This window comes from Ceratotherium simum, chromosome 17, assembly GCF_057802395.1.
Source record: "Ceratotherium simum simum isolate JZ-2026a chromosome 17, ASM5780239v1, whole genome shotgun sequence".
Taxonomy (NCBI): domain Eukaryota; kingdom Metazoa; phylum Chordata; class Mammalia; order Perissodactyla; family Rhinocerotidae; genus Ceratotherium; species Ceratotherium simum.
In genome coordinates, this window is record NC_141916.1 from 31,526,911 (window position 1) to 31,546,928 (window position 20,018).

At 40.4% G+C, this 20,018-nt stretch overlaps 1 protein-coding gene across 7 annotated transcripts in view; it reads left to right on the forward strand.

Annotated features, from left to right (window-relative positions):
- The window catches only part of DENND5B (DENN domain containing 5B), a 193,235-nt gene that overhangs the window by 149,228 nt on the left and 23,989 nt on the right, over positions 1 to 20,018 (forward strand). For all 7 annotated transcript variants that reach the window (XM_087442601.1, XM_087442600.1, XM_087442596.1 and 4 more), the window contains one exon: positions 1,605 to 1,686. In XM_087442601.1, the coding sequence (XP_087298727.1) occupies positions 1,605 to 1,686 (82 nt within the window). The remainder of the gene's footprint in view (positions 1 to 1,604; positions 1,687 to 20,018) is intronic.

Sequence of the window (20,018 nt, forward strand, 5' to 3'; positions counted from 1 at the left end):
CAGAACATGCTGAGGCCTGTGAATGCTCTTATTGTGGATGCTACTGCCTTTTGAAATGTCAGACTCCTCACTTATTAAATCTCTCACCTGTTCTCTGCTCCCAGAGGCATGATTCCTTCTTATTGTCATGTCTCTCTCTAGCCAAGTTGCTGATTATGGTTTCAGCTCCTTTCTCCTGCCTCGTGATCTTTTTTTTTTCTCTCTTCTCAACTTATTTCTTACTACTCATGTGGCCATTTTTCATGCTGTCTAATCATCTGTAGTGTAGAGGCGTTCTCCAAGGTATTTCCTTTTCTCCCCCAAAATTGAGATGTGCTTCCATTAATAACACACTTAAGTGGTGATAGTCTCAGACAGGAAGACAAACATAGCATATTCTCTGCAAGGCTCTGGAACAATTTCCTTGGTGTCTGTTATCTCCTGGGTGTCAAGATGAACCAGTGTTTTCACTGACCCATTGAAAACTCTCTCCAAAACTGCCATGACAAATGGCCTATTTATCACCACTGTATGGAAGGCCCTCAAAAGTACGCCTGTAGGTTGGCCTGGACACATTCTCTTTGTCCTGGCAGCCCCATCAGTGCTCACTTATACCTGCCAAGTACCAACCCAGCCTCTTTTACTGAGTGCCGAAAACAGGCAGATCCTAATCCACCAAAATGTTCCCTATCTTCCTTCAGTGCCAGCTTCGTATATGTTTAGGCGTTCTGATATTGTATCCTAGCCCCCCAAAGCAGAATGGATCTAAAAACTGAGAAAATGCAGGTTTAATATACGGCAAAAGCCCACATCCTAAATTCTAATTTATCCATGTATTTGCTAAGTGTGATGTTGCAATTTAGTTTTCATTTACAGATGGGAAAAGGGAAATAAAGAAAGGGCACAAAACTCCATGGCATCTCATTTAAAGTGAGATTGAACACTCCCACTACAATACATTGGCCAATAATTGATTGCTTAGCCATTGCTGTATAAGAGAATAATCTTTCCTTCTTTTATAAATATTAGCTATTCAGGCTTCTTCAGGGAATGACTCATGGACGTTATACTTCTAAATGTCCATTTAGATTACTCTCTTTGCGTGATATACGTACTGTAGTTCGGATTCTGAACTTTGAAGTAAAAACTTATCAGACTAGAGAACCCACACTCTTAGATTTTCCTTTTTAAAAATTCTTGCAGAGTATAGGGAAATTGTATGATTGCTATTCATGAACCCAGAGTGATTCACGTCCTTAGTAGCTTAATTTATAGACATTGCTTTCATGTAATTATGCAGAGCTGTTAGAATGAATAACTTTAGAAAATGACTGGCCGCTTATGGCCAAAATTTGCACACATTACATTATTTGCTAAGTGGGCTATTATGATTCATTTTAAATTTCCACATGCAACCCTCGATTAACTAGAAAGAAAATAGCTAGTTTACTGTATTAATAAAGTAGCAACATTCAGAGAAAAGAATTTGAGCTTTTCTGTTGTCTTTAAAATTTATTCTTATCAAAGTAATTTCAAAGTATTTATTTATAGAATGTGAATTATGTAGATTTTTTTAAGTCCTTACTGTTATTTTTCTAATACTTTGCTGATATTTTTCTACATAGTTGCCCTGGGACCAGAAAGAAGAAAATCTGACTCAGGAATTATGTTGCCAACTCTCAGGGTCTCTCTTATCCAAGACATGAGGTATTTGTTATATGTGCTAGCACATTCTGATAACTTTGAAATATTTATGGCTTTCACTTAAACTGCTCAAATAATTATGGCTATGTGTATTTTTTGCTTATGTGTTCTGAAGAAAACATTTTTTATAATCTTGTTTATTTTACTTTTATACTATTATATATTTCCCGACATTAAATCCAAAGGGAAAATGCAGCTGAGAAGAGTTTTGAAGCATCCTTAAATTATTTTACAATTTCTTTTGTTCAGTTTTTTAAAATGTTAAATACCTGCTGCCCACAGATACAGACCAAAAAATCTGCAAAGAATGACAAGTTACTTGGCAGAAAAATTGCTCTCAGGTAGATTTAGTTTGAAACAAAGGCAAATCTGAGAATTATTGCTTGCAATTATTGGTCTTACAAATCATTAGAAGGCATCAACATACTTAGAATAGATTTATTGAATGAGGAAGGCAGAGGCTTTTTTCTTTTAAACATTTTGGGTACAATACTTAGTCAACTCTTAAAATATGTGGGTTTAAAGTGAATGTTATATAACATTTGTAACACTTGAGACTTGTCTTTTATGGTGTGGTTTATTAATATTACTTATTGATGTTTATTTGATTTGTCAGATACTTGCAACTGAAAAGCATAACTTTTATGAGTGGCAACATAGTATAGTGGTACCACATCCTGGCTTTACAACTTACCAGCTGTGTGACCCTAGGCAACTTTCATAACTCTTCTGTGCCTCGGTTTTCCCATCTCTCAAATAGAGATAAAAATGGTTCTCTTTCTCATACGATTGTTATGAGAATTAAATGAGTCAGTCCATTACTGTTAAAAGTTTCGAGAAGTGCTTGGCTCATAGTATGAGGTCAGTAAATGTTGGTTTTTGTTATCTGAATCAATTTACATATTTATATCATTATTCCTTGGTAGGTGAAATGTAGTTGTCTTCATATGGCTTATGATTCTTTTGCTGGTCAGCGTGTGAGGAATAGTTGTAACTATGAGTGGAAAATGATCCCGCCTCTCTTAACGGAAACATAAAACCACACGTGTCCTGCAGTGATTTTACAGAAGCCATCACTTAAGGGTGATGGTTGTTGAAAGCTTTGCAGCTGTGACCTCAGGGGCCAAACTTCTGAAACCTAATTAGGAAATGGACACTTCTCATAAGGCTACCTTGCTCTTTCCAGTTTCCTGCTTATTTACTTTTATCTCCTTCATGTTGTTGGGTTTTTTTGGGGAGAGGTGTCCTGCTTAGATATACTCCCTTCACTTTGTAAGAGGCGGTACAGCATGCTGCTTGAGACCTCGGGCTCTGGAACCAGCCTATAAGGGTTGCTGTTTCAGCTCTGCCACTCACTAGCTCTGTAGCCTGGGGCAGTTGCTTATACTCCCAGTTTTCTTACCTGTAAAATGGGATAAAAATAGTGTTTCTCTGGGGCCGGCCCGGTGGCGTAAAGGTTAAGTTTGTGCACTCTGCTGCAGTGGCCCGGGGTTCGCAGGTTCGGATCCTGGGCGCGTACCGACGCACCGCTTGTCAAGCCATGCTGTGGTGGCCTCCCATATAAAGTAGAGGAAGATGGGCACAGATCTTAGCCCAGGGCCAATCTTCCTCAGCGAAAAGAGGAGGGTTAGCATTGGATGTTAGCTCAGAGCTGGTCTTCCTCACAAAAAAACAAACAAAAAAAATAGTGTTTCTCTCAAAATGTTGGTGTAAAGATTCAATGAGTTAATAAATGTGAAGCACCCAAAATAGGTTTGGAAATAAGTGTATGTATACTAACTCATGCATACACATACATCTGTATTTATTTCTGTTCTATCTTTATATGTGTATGTATATATTTTTACACACACACACACAATTTTTTTCGAACCGTGAATTCATAGTGATATCTCTAATTCCAGTTCAGTACCACAGGGATCATTCTAGCCTTCCCCTTATTTGTAATTTCTTTCTCCAGCCATGAGAAACCTGGCTGTCATTATCTACAATGTGTTTACTTATTTGTGCAACCCTCGTATACACATAAGGTAGTTTCAGAATTGCTAACCCATATCCCTGTAAGAAACAAGTTTACTGACTAAGCATAGTCTTGTGAACAGCTCTGGCTTTCATTGTCAATTAGCCTTTCAGTATCCAGTCAAAAACTGTTTTCCAAAACTTAGATTAGTTCTTTTTTTCCTCCACTCCCTTCAGTGGTTATATTATTCATTTATAGTACAGTTAGGTTCATTTGTTAGTTTGTATTTTGGGTTCTCCCCACATCCTGGTTGTTGGTTGGTTGGTTGAATTTATATACAGAAGAATTCACTCTTTCTTGGTGTGTAGTTCTAAATATTTTCACAAATGCACAATCACATTACAGAACAGTTTCTTTTTTTATTTTTTTTGTTTGTTTATTGCAGTAACATTGGTTTATAACATTGTATAAATTTCAGGTGTACATCATTATACTTCTATTTCTGCATAGATTACATCATGTTCACCACCCAAATACTAATTACAACCCATCACCACACACATGTGCCAAATTATCCCTTTCGCCCTCCTCCCTCCCCGCTTCCCCTCTGGTAACCATCAATCCAATCCTTGTCTCTATGTGTTTGTTTATTGTTGTTATTATCTACTACTTGATGAAGGAAATCATACGTTATTTGACCTTCTCCCTCTGACTTATTTCACTTTGCATTATACCCTCAATGTCCATCCATGTTGTCACAAATGGCTGGATTTCATCGTTTCTTATGGCTGAGTAGTATTCCGTTGTGTATATATACCACATCTTCTTTATCCATTCGTTCCTTGATGGGCACTTAGGTTGCTTCCAAGTCTTGGCTATTGTGAATAACGATGCAATGAACACAGGGGTGCATGTATCTTTATGCATTGGTGTTTTCAAGTTCTTTGGATAAATACCCAGCAGTGGAATAGCTGGTTCACATGGTAGTTCTATCCTTGATTTTTTGAGGACTCTCCATACTGTTTTCCATAGTGGCTGCACCAGTTTGCACTCCCACCAGCAGTGTATGCGAGTTCCCTTCTCTCCACATCCTCTCCAACACATGTTGTTTCCTGTCTTGTTAATTATAGCCATTCTGACGGGCGTGAGGTGATATCTCATTGTAGTTTTGATTTGCATTTCCCTGATAGTTAATGATGTTGAACATCTTTTCATGTGTCTGTTGGCCATCTGTATATCTTCTTTGGAGAAATGTCTGTTCAGGTCTTTTGCCCATTTTTTAATTGGGTTGGTAGTTTTTTTGTTGTTGAGATGCATGAGTTCTTTATATATTTTGGACATTAACCCCTTATCAGATGTATGGCTTGCAAATATCTTCTCCCAATTGTTAGGTTGTCTTTTCGTTTTGTTGATGGTTTCCTTTGCTGTGCAGAAGCTTTTTAGTTTGATGTAGTCCCATTTGTTTATTTTTTCTGTCGTTTCTCTTCCCCGGTCAGACATGGTGCTTGAAAATATGTTGCTAAGACCGATGTCAAAGAGCGTACTGCCTATGTTTTCTTCTAGAAGTTTCATAGTTTCAGGTCTTACATGCAAGTCTTTAATCCATTTGGAGTTAATTTTTGTGTATGGTGTAAGGTAAGGGTCTACTTCCATTTTTTTTGCATATGGCTATCCAGTTTTCCCAACACCATTTGTTGAAGAGACTTTCTTTTCTCCATTGTATGTTCTTGGCTCCTTTGTCAAAGATTAACTGTCCATAGATGTGTGGGTTTATGTCTGGGCTTTCGATTCTATTCCATTGATCTGTGTGTCTGTTTTTGTGCCAGTACCATGCTGTTTTGGTTACTATAGCTTTGTAGTATATTTTGAAATCAGGGAATGTGATACCTCCAGCTTTGTTCTTTTTTCTCAGGATTCCTTTAGCTACTCGGGGTCTTTTGTTGTTCCATATAAATTTTAGGATTCTTTGTTCTATTTCTGTGAAAAATGTTGTTGGAACTTTGATAGGGATTGCATTGAATCTATAGATTGCTTTAGGAAGTATGGACATCTTAACTATGTTAATTCTTCCGATCCAAGAGCACGGAGTATCTTTCCATTTCTTTGTGTCTTCTTCAATTTCTTTCAGCAATGTTTTATGGTTTTCAGTGTACAGATCTTTCACCTCTTTGGTTAAGTTTATTCCTAGATATTTTATTCTTTTTGTTGCAATTGTAAATGGGATTGTATTCTTTTTTTTTTTTTTTTTTTTTTTGTGAGGAGATCAGCCCTGTGCTAACATCCACCAATCCTCCTCTTTTTTTTTTTTTTTTTTTTTTTGCTGAGGAAGACGGCCCTGGGCTAACATCTGTGCCCATCTTCCTCCACTTTATATGGGATGCCGCCACAGCATGGCTTGCCAAGCAGTGCGTTGGTGCGCGCCCGGGATCCGAACCAGCGAACCCCGGGCTGCCACAGCGGAGCACGCACACTTAACCGCTTGCGCCACCAGGCCGGCCCCAAAGATTTTATTTATTTATTTTTTCCCCCCAAAGCCCCAGCAGACAGCCGTATGTCATAGCTGCACATCCTTCCAGTTGCTGTATGTGGGACGCAGCCCCAGCATGGCCCGAGAAGTGGTGTGTGCCCGGGATCCGAACCTGGGCTGCCAGCAGCAGAGCGCGTGCACTTAACCGCTTGGGATTGTATTCTTAATTTCTCTTTCTGCTACTTCGTTGTTAGTGTATAGAAATGCAACTGATTTTTGTATGTTGATTTTGTATCCTGCAACTTTACCATATTCGTTTATTACTTCTAAAAGTTTTCTGGTGGATTCTTTAGGCTTTTCTATGTATAAAATCATGTCATCTGCAAATAGTGAGAGTTTCACTTCTTCCTTTCCAATATGGATCCCTTTTATTTCTTTTTCTTGCCTGATTGCTCTGGCTGGGACTTCCAGTACTGTGTTAAATAGGAGTGGTGAGAGTGGGCATCCTTGTCTGGTTCCTTTTCTTAGAGAGATAGCTTTCAGTTTTTCACCATTGAGGATGATATTAGGTGTGGGTTTGTCATATATGGCCTTTATTATGTTGAGGTACTTTCCTTCTATACCCATTTTATTCAGAGTTTTTATCATAAAGGGATGCTTTATCTTGTCAAATGCTTTCTCTCCATCTATTGAGATGATCATGTGATTTTTATTCTTCATTTTATTAATGTGGTGTATTACGTTGATTGATTTGCAAATGTTGAACCATCCCTGCATACCTGGAATAAATCCCACTTGATCATGGTGTATAATCTTTTTAACGTATTGTTGTATGCGATTTGCTAGTATTTTGTTGAGGATTTTCGCATCGATGTTCATCACTGATATTGGCCTGTAATTTTCTTTTTTTGTGTTGTCCTTGTCTGGTTTTGGTATCAGGGTAATGTCGGCTTCGTAGAATGAGTTAGGGAGCTTCCCCCCCTCCTCAATTTTTTGGAAGAGTTTGAGAAGGATAGGTATTAAGTCTTCTTTGAATGTTTGGTAGAATTCACCAGGGAAGCCGTCTGGTCCTGGACTTTTATTTTTGGGGAGATTTTTGATTACTGTTTCGATCTCCTTACTGGTGATTGGTCTATTCAAATTCTCTACTTCTTCTTGTTCCAGTTTTGGAAAGTTGTATGATTCTGAGAATTTATCCATTTCTTCCAGATTGTCGAATTGGTTGGCATATAGCTTTTCATAGTATTCTCTTATAATCTTTTGTATTTCTGAGGTGTCTGTTGTAATTTCTCCTCTTTCATTTCTGATTTTACTTATTTGTGCCTTCTCTCTCTTTTTCTTGGTGAGTCTAGCTAAAGGCTTGTCAATTTTGTTGATCTTTTCAAAGAACCAGCTCTTGGTTTTATTAACTTTTTCTATTGTTTTTTTAGTCTCTATTTCATTTATTGCTGCTCTGATTTTTATTATTTCCTTTCTTCTACTGATTTTGGGCTTTGTTTGTGCTTCTTTTTCCGGTTTCTTTAGGTGCATTGTTAGATTGTTTATTTGAGATTTTTCTTGTTTGTTGAGATAGGCCTGTATTGCTATAAACTTCCCTCTTAGAACTGCTTTTGCTGTATCCCATAAATTCTGGCATGTCGTATTTTCATTTTCATTTGTCTCCAGGTCTTTTTGATTTCTTCTTTGATTTCTTCGTTGACCCAGTCGTTGTTCAGTAACATTTTGTTTAATCTCCACGTTATTTTTGGCCTTTCTGATTTTCTTCCTATAATTGATTTCCAGTTTCATACCGTTGTGGTCAGAAAAGATGCTTGGTATTATTTCAATCTTCTTAAATTTATGGAGACTTGTTTTGTGGCCTAATATGTGATCAATCCTGGAGAATGTTCCATGTGCATTTGAAAAGAACGTGTATTCTTCAGTTTTTGGATGGAATGCTCTGTATATATCTACTAGGTCCATCTGTTCTAGTGTGTCATTTAAGGCCAGTGTTTCCTTATTGATCTTCTGTTTGGATGATCTATCCGTTGGTGTAGGTGGAGTGTTCAAGTCCCCTACTATTATTGTGTTACTGTCTATTTCTGTTTTTATGTCTGTTAATAATTGCTTTATATATTTAGGTGCACCTACATTGGGTGCGTAGATATTTACAAATATTATATCCTCTTGTTGGATTGTTCCCTTGATCATTATGTAATGCCCTTCTTTGTCTCTTTTTACCGTTTTTGTTTTAAAGTCTATTTTGTCTGATATGAGTACTGCTACCCCAGCTTTCTTTTCATTGCAATTTGTGTGGAGTATCTTTTTCCATCCCTTCACTTTCAGTTTGTGAGTGTCTTTAGGTCTGAAGTGTGTCTCTTGTATGCAGCATATATATGGGTCTTGGTGTTTTATCCAATCAGCCACCCTATGCCTTTTAATTGGGGCATTTAGTTCATTGACATTTAAAGTAGCTATTGATAAGTATGTACTTACTGCCATTTTTTAACTTTTTTTCTCAGTGTTTTAGTAGTCCTTCTCTGTTCCTTTCTCCTTCTATACAGAACTGATGGTCTCTTTAGTTTGACCTCTGTCTGAAAGCTCTACTCTTTAACTCCCCTCCTCCCTCATTTTATGTTTTTGATATCATATCTAACCTCTTTTTTGTGCATTTGTATCCATTTCCCTCTTATCATGGAAATAGATAATTTTTCCTATTTGTGGTCTTCTCTTTTCCCCTTAAATCAGTCCCTTTAACATTTCTTGTAGCACTGGTTTCTTGGTGACAAACTCCTTTAATTTTTGCTTGTCTGGGAAATTTTTGATCTCTCCTTCCATTTTGAATGATAATCTTGCTGAGTAGAGTATTCTTGTCTGTAAGTTTTTTTCTTTTAGCACTTTAAATATATCATGCCACTCTCTTCTAGCCTGTAAGTTTTCTGCTGAGAAGTCAGCTGATAGCCTTATGGGGTTTCCTTTGTATGTAACTTGTCTTTCTCTGGCAGCTTTTAGGATTCTCTCTTTATCTTTAATTCTAGACATTTTGATTATGATGTGTCTTGGTGTGGGCCTCTTTGGGTTTATCTTGTTTGGGGCTCTCTGTGCTTCCTGTACCTGGATGTCTGCTTCCTTCCTTAGGTTAGGGAAGTTTTCATCTATTATTTCTTGAAATAGATTCTCTGCCCCTTTGTCTCTTTCTTCTCCTTCCAGGACACCTATAACATGGATTTAGTGTGCTTGATGTTGTCCCAGAGGTCCCTTAGACTGTCCTCACTCTTTTTAATTCTTTTCTCTTTTACCTGTTCAGCTTGGGTAATTTCTTCTAGTCTTTTGTCCAGCTCGCAGATTCGTTCTTCTGTATCCTATACTCTACTTTTGAGTCCCTCTGGCCAATTTTTCATTTCCAGTATCGTATTCTTCATTTCTGATTGGTTCTTTTTTATATGTTCCATTTCTTTGTTGACATCCTCACTGAGTTCATCTGTTCTTCTCTCCACATCAGTGAGCATCCTTAACACTCTTAGTTTGAACTCTCTGTCAGGTAGGTTGCTCATTTCTGTTTCACTTAGTTCCTTTTCTGGAGTTGTCCTGTTCCCTTACTTGGAATGTATTCCTTTGCCTCCTCATTTTGCCTCTTTCCCTGTGCTTGTGTCTACCTATGAGGTAGGTCAGCTACGTCTTCTGCTCTTGGATAGGTGACCTTATGCAAGTGATGCCTTAGGAGTCCTGGAGTGTGCTTCCCTCAGTTCTCAATGTTCCAGGGGTGACCCTTATGTGGGCTATGTGTGTTCTTCTGTTGTGGCCTGTTTGTTCTCCCTGTATGTGCCCAGGTAGGCCGAGTTATGCTCCTGGCCAGCAGTTGTAATGCTCAGCTGTTTGTAGTTGTTGTGGGCCCTTCAGTCTCTTTATCAGGTGTGGGGAGCCCCAGCACAGTTGGCTGCAAGTTCTAATACCACATTTGTGTTGCAGTATTTCTTTTAAGTGAGTAGGCCCCCAGCATGGCAGGTTATTAGGCTCAGGGGCTTACAATTGCTATAAGCCTCCAGCCTTTAGGTCTCTTGTCAGCTCTCTGAGGATGGCAGCTGGGTGGGGCTGGCCTCAGGCACAGGAGCACCCAATTGTTTCAGACTTGGGAAGGTGGGGCAAACCCCCTATGTGGGTCTTTGAGAAGCACAAGTCTTCTGCAGCTGACAAGCCCTGCCGCCCACAGGTCCACACACACAGTCAACACAGTCCTGCCCCGTGTGTGCGCCCTGACCTCCCGACGTCGACCCAGTCTCTCCATGGCGGGAGCCCCACACTCTCCACCCACTCCTTGTGCATGCCCTGCCCCACTCAAGTCGGCTCAGTTGCCAGGCTGCAGAGAATCCAGTCACCAATCTATGCAGGCCCACGAGTTGCCTGAGGGCTAGTTGCTGGGTGGGGCCAGTCTCTAGGGTAGGCTGCCCGCCCTGGTTGAGCTGGATTAAATCGCTGCTCTAGTGGATGGGGCAGACCTGGGCTAGCAGGCCCCAGGGAGAACTCCAATGGCGTCTCTGTCAGCTCGCCCACACCAGGCCACAACAATGGCCGCTGCCAATGTCCCAGTCCCTGGAGAGGTGTCACCTCTCACCGAGATGCACTCAGGGCCTATCAGGTGAGTCTCTTTTCACCAAAGCACTATGCACCTTTCTTTCTGGTGATTTTAGGATGCTTTCTGAAACAGGTGAGTTTGCGTGCGGGCCTTTTAAGAGCCGGTTTTAGTTTCTTTGTGAACCAGGTTTTCTGGGGGTACTCCCCAATGTTTTAGTAGCAGGCAAAGTTAGATATTATGCCACTGGTCTCGATTGTGCTGGGTCCACAAAATGCCCACAAGCGGGGGTGCTCCCCGGCTCAGCGCCCCACGCCTCCAGGGAGGCTGCGTACCTGTGGGCTGCTCCCGGGCGGCTGCGAAGCTGGCGGCTTGTGAAGGCGGCGTTTTTTCTCTCCAGAAGGGAGCCTCTGCCTCTTCTACCTCAATCAGGGTTGTCCCTTGTTGCAGGAGTTCCTCTTATCCAGTTTTCAGTTCTGTCTCAGGGGTAATTTTTCCACGAATAGTTGTAAATTGGCTGTGTCCGCGGGAGGAGGTGAGTTCAGAGTCTGCCTACACCGCCATCTTGACTCCCTACACAGAACAGTTTCTTCATCCCACAAATTCCTTTGTGCTACTCCTTTTGAGTCAGCCCTTCTACCAATTTCCTAACCCTGGCAATCACTGATATATTTCCAAGCTGTTTCCACTGAGAGGGCCTAGGAGTAGTAATACCCTGGTAACAATGAGCACACCTAGCGCCCACATATTGGTTTCTAAATACCATTTTCCAATGGAAGGGACCAGGGCTCCCTAGAGAAGTGATTGATTGCAGGGCTGGGGAAGGGAAAATATAGGATAAGCCTAGTGCATCTTTGGTGCCAGAAAGTAAGGAAGTGCTCAGAAAAGTATAGGATCATGTAATAAAGACACAGGACCCAGCCTGAAAGAGCTGCCAATTTGAGCAACATAATAAATAACAGTAGTATTGGAGCATAATGCATAGAATAAAATAAATATCCATGAGTCTATTCTGATATAAATAACTAAATAAATGGGAGTGATGGTAGAGCTCTTTTTCACAGAAGCATTCCAATTAATAAATGTAGAAGAATGAAGTAGAAAAATTAGTGGTTGAAAGTTTAAGGTGAAACCAGGATATATGCGTAGTCTCAAAGTATCCTTCCCTAAGAATTTGTTAATTACAAAGAAAAAATAGTAACTTTATAGTGGAGAAACCCAGCAGACACTATCTTAACCAAGTGATCGAGGTTAACATCACTAGTAATAAGACATCACATCATGGACCCTCTGATATGACACACTGAGAAGAGTACATCACTTCTGCAAGATTCTTGCCTTAATGCATAACTTCAATCTAACCATGAGAAAACATCAGAAAAATAAAATTTGAGGGGCATTCTACAAAATAATTGACCTGTACTCTTTTCAAAAGTGTCAAGGTCATAAAAGACAAGGAAGGGCTGAGGAACTATTATGAATTGGGGGACACCAAGGATATGACAACCAAATGCAATATTGGATTGTGGATTAGGTCCTGGTGAATTCAGTCTGTAGTTCAGTTAATAGTATTGTACCAATGTTAGTCTTAGGTTGGTTATGTAAGACATCGACATTAGGGGAAACTGTGTATGCAGGAACTCTCTGTACTTTTTTTTTTTTTAAAGATTTTATTTATTTATTTTTTCCCCCCAAAGCCCCAGTAGATAGTTGTATGTCATAGCTGCACATCCTTCTAGTTGCTGTATGTGGGACGTGGCCTCAGCATGGCCGGAGAAGCGGTGCGTTGGTGCTCGCCCGGGATCCGAACCCGGGCCACCAGCGGTGGAGCGTGCGCACTTAACCGCTAAGCCACGGGGCCGGCCCTCTCTGTACTTCTTTTGCAACATTTTTGTAAGTCAGATTATTTCAAAATAAAACATATATTTATATTCTTTGTTTGGTTTAAAACCAAGCCTGGTACAAAGTAAATGTATAAGGGCTATTGTTATTATAGATATGCAGGGGCAGATAGCTTACCATTATCTAGGGGTACAATTCTTGGTACAGCTGCTGGTCTCCTGTTCTGTTGAATGTTAGATCAATGAGCTGTGACCTCTCTAGTCTAAGCCCCTAAAATTTCTCGCCTGGGTTACATCATGGTCCCCATGTTTCAGTGCTGTGCTCCTGTAATTCATTCTCCCCAATGGTAAGATGGTGATCTTGGAGTCAAGTCCAAACCACTTGCCCTGGCTGGCAGGGCCCTACTTGATCTGACCCCTGTCCAAGTGCAGCATTATTTCCCATCACTCTCCCTCTGACTGCTTCTTTGTTTCCTGCAGCATGCCAAACTTGTTTCCTGCCCTGGGGCCTCTTTCTACCCGTTCCCTTCACCTGGTAGATTCCCTCTGATCCCCACTCCCATAGAGTCTCCACAGGCCAGGCTACTTCGTATCATTTGCATCTTAGTTTGAATGTCACTTCTTCCAAGAAGCCGTCCCTGGCTGTATGGTCTAAAGCAGCAACCCAGTCACTCTTTCAAATTCCCCTATTTTAATTCTCTGCATAGCTCTCATTTGTCTGTTTTTCTAAGGCTATTTGTAAACTTCATGAGAGAAGGGCATCTGTCTGACATGTGAAACTGTTAAATTGCTAATAAGTGTTAACAGAGTCTGTCACATAATTACTCAGTTAATATTTGTTAAATGAAAGATTTGCTGTGTTTTAAGCTCTGTGAGTGTGAGCAAGAGAATGTGTGTGCATGTGTGTGTGTGTGTATCTAACATTTTTACAGATATCCTTACATGATTCACCTGGCCAAACTGCTGTGGAATTGTATTGGTTATAGTTTTGAAGATTTAGAAAGGTGATGATTGCTGAGGTATCTTTTACTCATCAGTGTAAGATGTAGAGTGTAGAAGAAACTTGAGGAGTCATATTGCTCAGCTTCTTCTCTTTATAGATGTGGAAACTCAGGCCCAGACAGGTTAAGTCTAAGACTGTAAAGCCAATTAACAGCAGAAATGAAACTAGAACTAAGGTTTGCTGACTATAGTTCAGGTCTCTTTCTAACTAGACGCAAGTTCTCAGCCTTTGCCATGTCGCCAAAAAATGCCAACTGTGACTAGGCACAAACAAGTTGGCAGTAGTGTACGAGTGCATATCTTGGATAATCTATATTTGTTCAGGATGCTCAACTGAAAAATTGATGTCCTGTGACTTCTCACTTAAGGGGCACTTTGGCTTTCAATTTTCAGACTTTGTCTTATAAAAAAATCTGAAAGAGACCCCTGAGTATCCTAAAGTGTTGTTTTGGCCAAATAATAGATGCTTTTAATAAAACTTGATTGGTTGATTGCTTTCAAAAGGTATTTAGTAAGGCGGAAAGGCATCGTGTGGAAAAGACAAGCTGACTTCCCAGAGTTTTTCCCTAACATTTTATTAGAAAAAATTTTAAACATATAGAAAAGTCAAAAGTGAACACATCCCTATACTCACCACCTAGAGTCTACCATTAACATCTTTCTATGCCTTTTTTAAAAATTGTGGTAAAAAAAATATATATGTATATAACATAAAATTTACCATTTTAACCATTTTTATGTGTGCAGTCAGTGGCATTAGTACATTCGCATTGTTGTGCAACCATCACCATTATCCACCTCCAGAATTTTTTTCTGATCCCAAACTGAAACTCTATACCTATTAAATAATAGCTCCCCATTTTCCCTACCCCCCCCCCCCCCCGCAGCCCCTGGTAACCATGATTCTATTTTCTATGTCTATGAATTTGACTATTCTAGGTACCGTATATAAGTGGAATTGTGCCTTTTGCATCTGGTGTATTTCACTTAGCATAATATTCTTTTTTTTTTTTTTTTTTTTTTTTTTTAATGTTCAATCTGCCATCTTTATTTTTTATTTATTTATTTTTTAAAGATTTATTTATTTATTTATTTATCCCCCACAGCCCCAGTAGATAGTTGTCTGTCATAGCTGCACATCCTTCTAGTTGCTGTATGTGGGACGCTGCCTCAGCATGGCCGGAGAAGCGGTGCGTCGGTGCGCGCCCGGGATCCGAACCCGGGCCGCCAGCAGCGGAGCGCGCGCACTTAACCGCTAAGCCACCGGGGCCGGCCCCAGCATAATATTCTTGAAGTCCATCCGTTTTATAGCACGTATCAGATTTTCCTTCGTTTTTAAGGTTGAATAATATTCCATCGTATGCATATACCACATTTTGTTTATTCAGTCATCCATCGATGGACATTTGGGTTGTTTCCACCTTTTGACTGTCGTGAATGGTACTGCTATAAACATGAGTGTACAAGTTTCTGTTTGAGTCCCTGCTTTCAGTTCTTTTGAGGATATACCCCGAAGTGGAATTGCTTGATCCTATGGTAATTCTATGTTTAATTTTTTGAGGAACCACCATACTGTTTTCCACAGTGGCTGTACTATTTTACATTCCCGCAAGCAGTGCACAAGGGTTCCAGTTTCTCCGCATCCTCACCAACACTTGTTATTTTCTGTTTTTTTGACAGTGGCCATCCTAATGTGTGTGACTTCCGAGTTTCTTATGGCCTGCATAGCAGCACCCTTTCTAGGTCTTCACAGACCGTGTGCTAGTCTTCAGCTTCATAAGCTTAGAAACCAAATCACTAGTAAACCAAAATGTAATCAGACTTTAAGATGCTGACTCCTGCTAACCAAGAGACTTTTACTTCAAATACCTACGAAAGATGGAAAAATAATGGGCTGGATTTGGGTCATTTATCATTTCCCTAACCAGATGACTTGATACTCTTTCACTGATAATGGGTAGACTCTGCCTGGAAGCCAGATTAAAATCAGAAGGCTGCTTGCTGTCCTCAGAGCAGAGACGTGGAAGCTTGATCATCCAGCTCCAAGCGAGTGATCCTCATGTTCGTGGGACTGATGTCATCTCAGGAAAGCCATGCAGAAACACTGCCCATGGGTGTCTCTCCCTTTTCTGTACTTCATTCTGCCTCTTTAAGATGGCTTTTTAGATACTGTTGTTCTTATTCATGATATGTTTACTGTAGAGTGTAACTCTCGGTGGACAGGTTGATTTCCCTGTTTCCAAGTTCTTGGCAGGTACTTCATTGTCCCTAATCACTACCTAAATAGTTGATGTGATGTGGATGTTTTTCCTTAAAGAAAAACACTCCATATATAATATTTATAATTTTTTTGCTAAGAAAGATTTGCCCTGAGCTAACATCTGTTGCCAGTCTTCCTTTTTTTCTTTTTTCCCCAAAGCCCCAGTAAAAAAAATAGTTTGTGTATTCTAGTTGTAGGTCCTTCTGGTTCTTCTATATGAGCCACCACAGCATGGCTACTGACAGACGAGTGGTGTGGTTCCACGCCCAGGAACCAAACCCAGGCCACCAAAGTGGTGAGAGCACTGAACTTTAACCGCTAGGCCATCAGGGCTGGCTCCCAAGTAGTATTTTAAACTTAGATTTCTTTCAATCTGGACAATTAAAGAAAAACCTTATTTTCTAAGGATTAGGGAGCAGACCCCTCCAAGTCTGTGTTCTCTGTTGGGCACATGCCTCTGCCAGTGCCTCCTGTCTTCCTGAGTTTATCTCCTGAGACAAAGACATTGGCAGTTTAGGGACTCTGAGTTCTCATGGTGTCAAGAATCTTGCACCAGGTTGCTTAGCAGCTGGCAGGAGTCCAGGACAGACACGTCTAAAGGCTGTCCCCTTTGTCTTGGTAACTCAGACGACTCCCCAAGACCTTTAGAGATGCCAAACTGTTAGTTATAGAATGATTTTTTTGTTCCAAAGGGAAAGGCTGGGGACAGTTAATAATTGTACAGATTATTTACATATAAAAGAGGAGTATTATCATGGTATTACCATTATTACTGATTTCTTTCTAGAGTAGCCATGCACATATCATCTAGCTACTCAAAGAGACTTTTATTCTTAGTGACATTAATACATTAAATGTATTTAATGATGAGGGGCATAGTAGAACATTGCATGATCTAGGAGATTGTGAGTACTATAATTCAAGTATAGATTTTCTGGATATGTAAACAAATGAACAGAATGTCTGAGTAAATCCTAGAAATATTCTGTTTACATATAAAGATGGGAATAAATTACTTGAGGGTGAATTGGCTAGTCACTTTATCTTTTTATAAATAATGTGTGCATATGTGCTTATAAGCACCTGACTTTATTCTGCACTAAAATTAAGTAGTCATGATTGATTTTGTTACCCCTGGGAAGGACTTTGAGGAGTTTTTATGACTGTACAGAATGTGAACTTAAACTAAAATTGGCTAATTCCTTGATTTCTCTAAATATTTATTAGGGTTTCATTCATGATACATTGAAATAAGCAGCAGTTTTGGACTCAGGAAATGTGGATTCAAATTTAGGTGCTGCCACTCTTAGAAATCATTTGGTTTTGGGGAACAGAGCCCATTCAAACTAGCTTCAGCCAAAAAAGAGGGACTTATTGGAGATATATGAGGGTATCTTCCAGAATCCCAGAACAAGAACTGTGGCTGGGTTGGAAACAGCCTTGTCACAGGTTACTCTTTTGGTCTCACTAGAAGCAAGTCATCTCTGCCTCCCCCTTGCCCTCCCCTCCTTTTCTGCTTTATTGTGCACACGCTCACCCAGCCTTGACTTTAACACCTTTTCTTATTTTAAGTGTCCAAGAAAAACTACCTTGGTTTTCCAGTGTACTAATTCCCAGTTTCTGGGAGAAAATCTGATTGGCTCAACTTAGAACAGGCCTCTTATCCAGTCAATTCTTTTTTTTTTTTTAATAATTTTATTTATTTATTTATTTTTTCCCCCAAAGCCCCAGTAGATAGTTGTACGTCATAGTTGCACATCCTTCCAGTTGCTGTATGTGGGACGCGGCCCCAGCATGGCCAGAGAAGCGGCGCGTCTGTGCACGCCCGGGATCCGAACCCGGGCCACCAGCAGCAGAGCGCGCGCACTTAACCGCCAAGCCACGGGGCCAGCCCTATCCAGTCAATTCTTGCTGAGGGATTAGGAGCCTGGGGTCTAGGTCCGGATGGTACCTAGGGCTGTGTTTTCTGGGTCTCCAGAAGGAGAGCTTCTCCAAGAATGTGAGTGCCATGAAGAAGTGACTGGTAGAAAATGGGTGGCATCTCTAGAATAATGCTTGTTATCTCTGTGAACTTGGGTGGCTCACTTAGTCTCAGTTTTCTCATCTTTAAAGTGAAATAATGATGATCTCTCGCTAGTTATTGTGACTATCAGATAAGACAAAGTATAAAAAAACTTCTCTAAATTAGAAAACTTTGTACCAAGGTTAGAAACAAATCAGGTAAATAAGTTAATTAAACTGTACCATGTGCGCTTTTCTCTGAATTAACAGGATCTATTTTGGAAGTAATACTTGTATAATGTTACACTGAATGCCATTATAATTACCTATAATAAATTATTCCAATTAAAAACAGATTCAGGGGCCGGCCTGGTGGCGCAAGCGGTTAAGTGCGCGCGCTCCGCTGCGGCGGCCCGGGGTTCGCTGGTTCGGATCCCGGGCACGCACCGACGCACTGCTTGGCAAGCCATGCTGTGGCAGCGTCCCATATAAAGTGGAGGAAGATGGGCACAGATGTTAGCCCAGGGCCAGTCTTCCTCAGCAAAAAAAGAGGAGGATTGGCAGATGTTAGCACAGGGCTGACCTCCTCACAAAAAAAAAAAAAAAAAAAAAAAAAACAGATTCAGGGGCTGGCCTGGTGGCCTAGTGGTTAAGTTCACGCACTCCACTTCAGCAGCATGGGGTTTGCAGGTTCAGATCTCAGCCACAGACCTACACACTGCTCATCAAGCCATGCTTTGGCAGCATCCCACATAAAATAGAGGAAGATGGGCACAGATGTTAGCTCAGGGCCAATCTTCCTCAGGCAAAAAGAGGAAGATTAGCAACGGATGTTAGCTCAGGGCCAATCTTCCTCACCCCAAAATAAAAAAATAACAGATTCAAATGGTATAACTACACAGAAAAACCTTTTTTTTTTTTTTGTGAGGAAGATCAGCCCTGAGCTAATATCTATTGCCAATCCTCCTCCTTTTTTCCCCTTTTTCTCCCCAAAGCCCCAGTGGATAGTTGTATGTCATAGCTGCACATCCTTCTAGTTGCTGTATGTGGGACGCGGCCTCAGCATGGCCGGACAAGCAGTGCATCTGTGCGCGCCCAGGATCCGAACCTGGGCCGCCAGTAGCGGAGCGCGCACACTTAACTGCTAAGCCACGGGGCCGGCCTCTCAGAAAAACTTTTAACAGATTTGGATTCAAGTTTAATAACACAACACGTAGAAATTGTTTTAAAGCATAAAATTAGATATAGATTTACAACACAGCAGAGTTTTTTGAGCTCCTAACATGGTTTAGGCCCTATAGGATACAAAGAAGGATGCATGACTGCTAAGAAGTATTGGGCTCCTTGTCCTCAGGGAGCTTTTGTCAAACTGAGAAAAGTGTATACCAAGAGAAAATGATAGAAGTAATAGGCAGTGCATGATAAATGCAAATTAGACTGCAGAATTTCATAAATTGGAGAGGCCATTGAAGGCTGTCATGGTCAAGGAGAGCTTTCTAGAAGAAGCTGGAATTTCAGACATGAGTAGAATCAAATAGGGAAACTGGAAGAGAGTAAGTCCTTCGGGTAATGGGATGCAAAGCCATGCAAGTCAACTACCCAGAATGAAATTTTTTGTATTAGGAAGATATTTTGAGTTTGAGGGTAGTAGGCCTTGAATGCAAGCCTGAGCAGTTCAGGCTATATCCTGTGAGCTTTTGAAGGTATGGAACAAAGGAATTACATTAAGGAGGCAATATTTGAGGCAGAATACTTGCCCTGGTGCCAGTGAACAAGATGGGTTTGAGAAGAGTCTGGTGGCCTCATCTCCAGACTCCCATGCCTCCTTCCAAAAAAACTAGTACAAATGCTTTTATGATGGGAATGCTGATTATCACCTAAATAAAACAGGTTTCACTTTATGTATTCCAATCCTTCCCATTTTCCTTAAACGTAGATTGTTTTTTAAATTATAATTATTTTCCATTTTGTCATTCTTCACCTACCTAATGTCTCCAGATACTTGTTTAAGGCCAACATAAAACTAATTTCAGTAGATTTTACTGTTTTATAATAGGAAGAATACTTAGGATAAGATTACACAACATATGTACTTATCAAACCTCATATAAATTCATTTTCAGTGAATATACTTTGAATCAACTTGGTCTTCCTGGGTCATGGGAGCTCTAACCTGACACTGCACTCACGGGGGTACCTTGTAAATACTGTTGAACTTTCAGTGGTAAATGCCTGAGCATTTCCCCCTTGTTTTA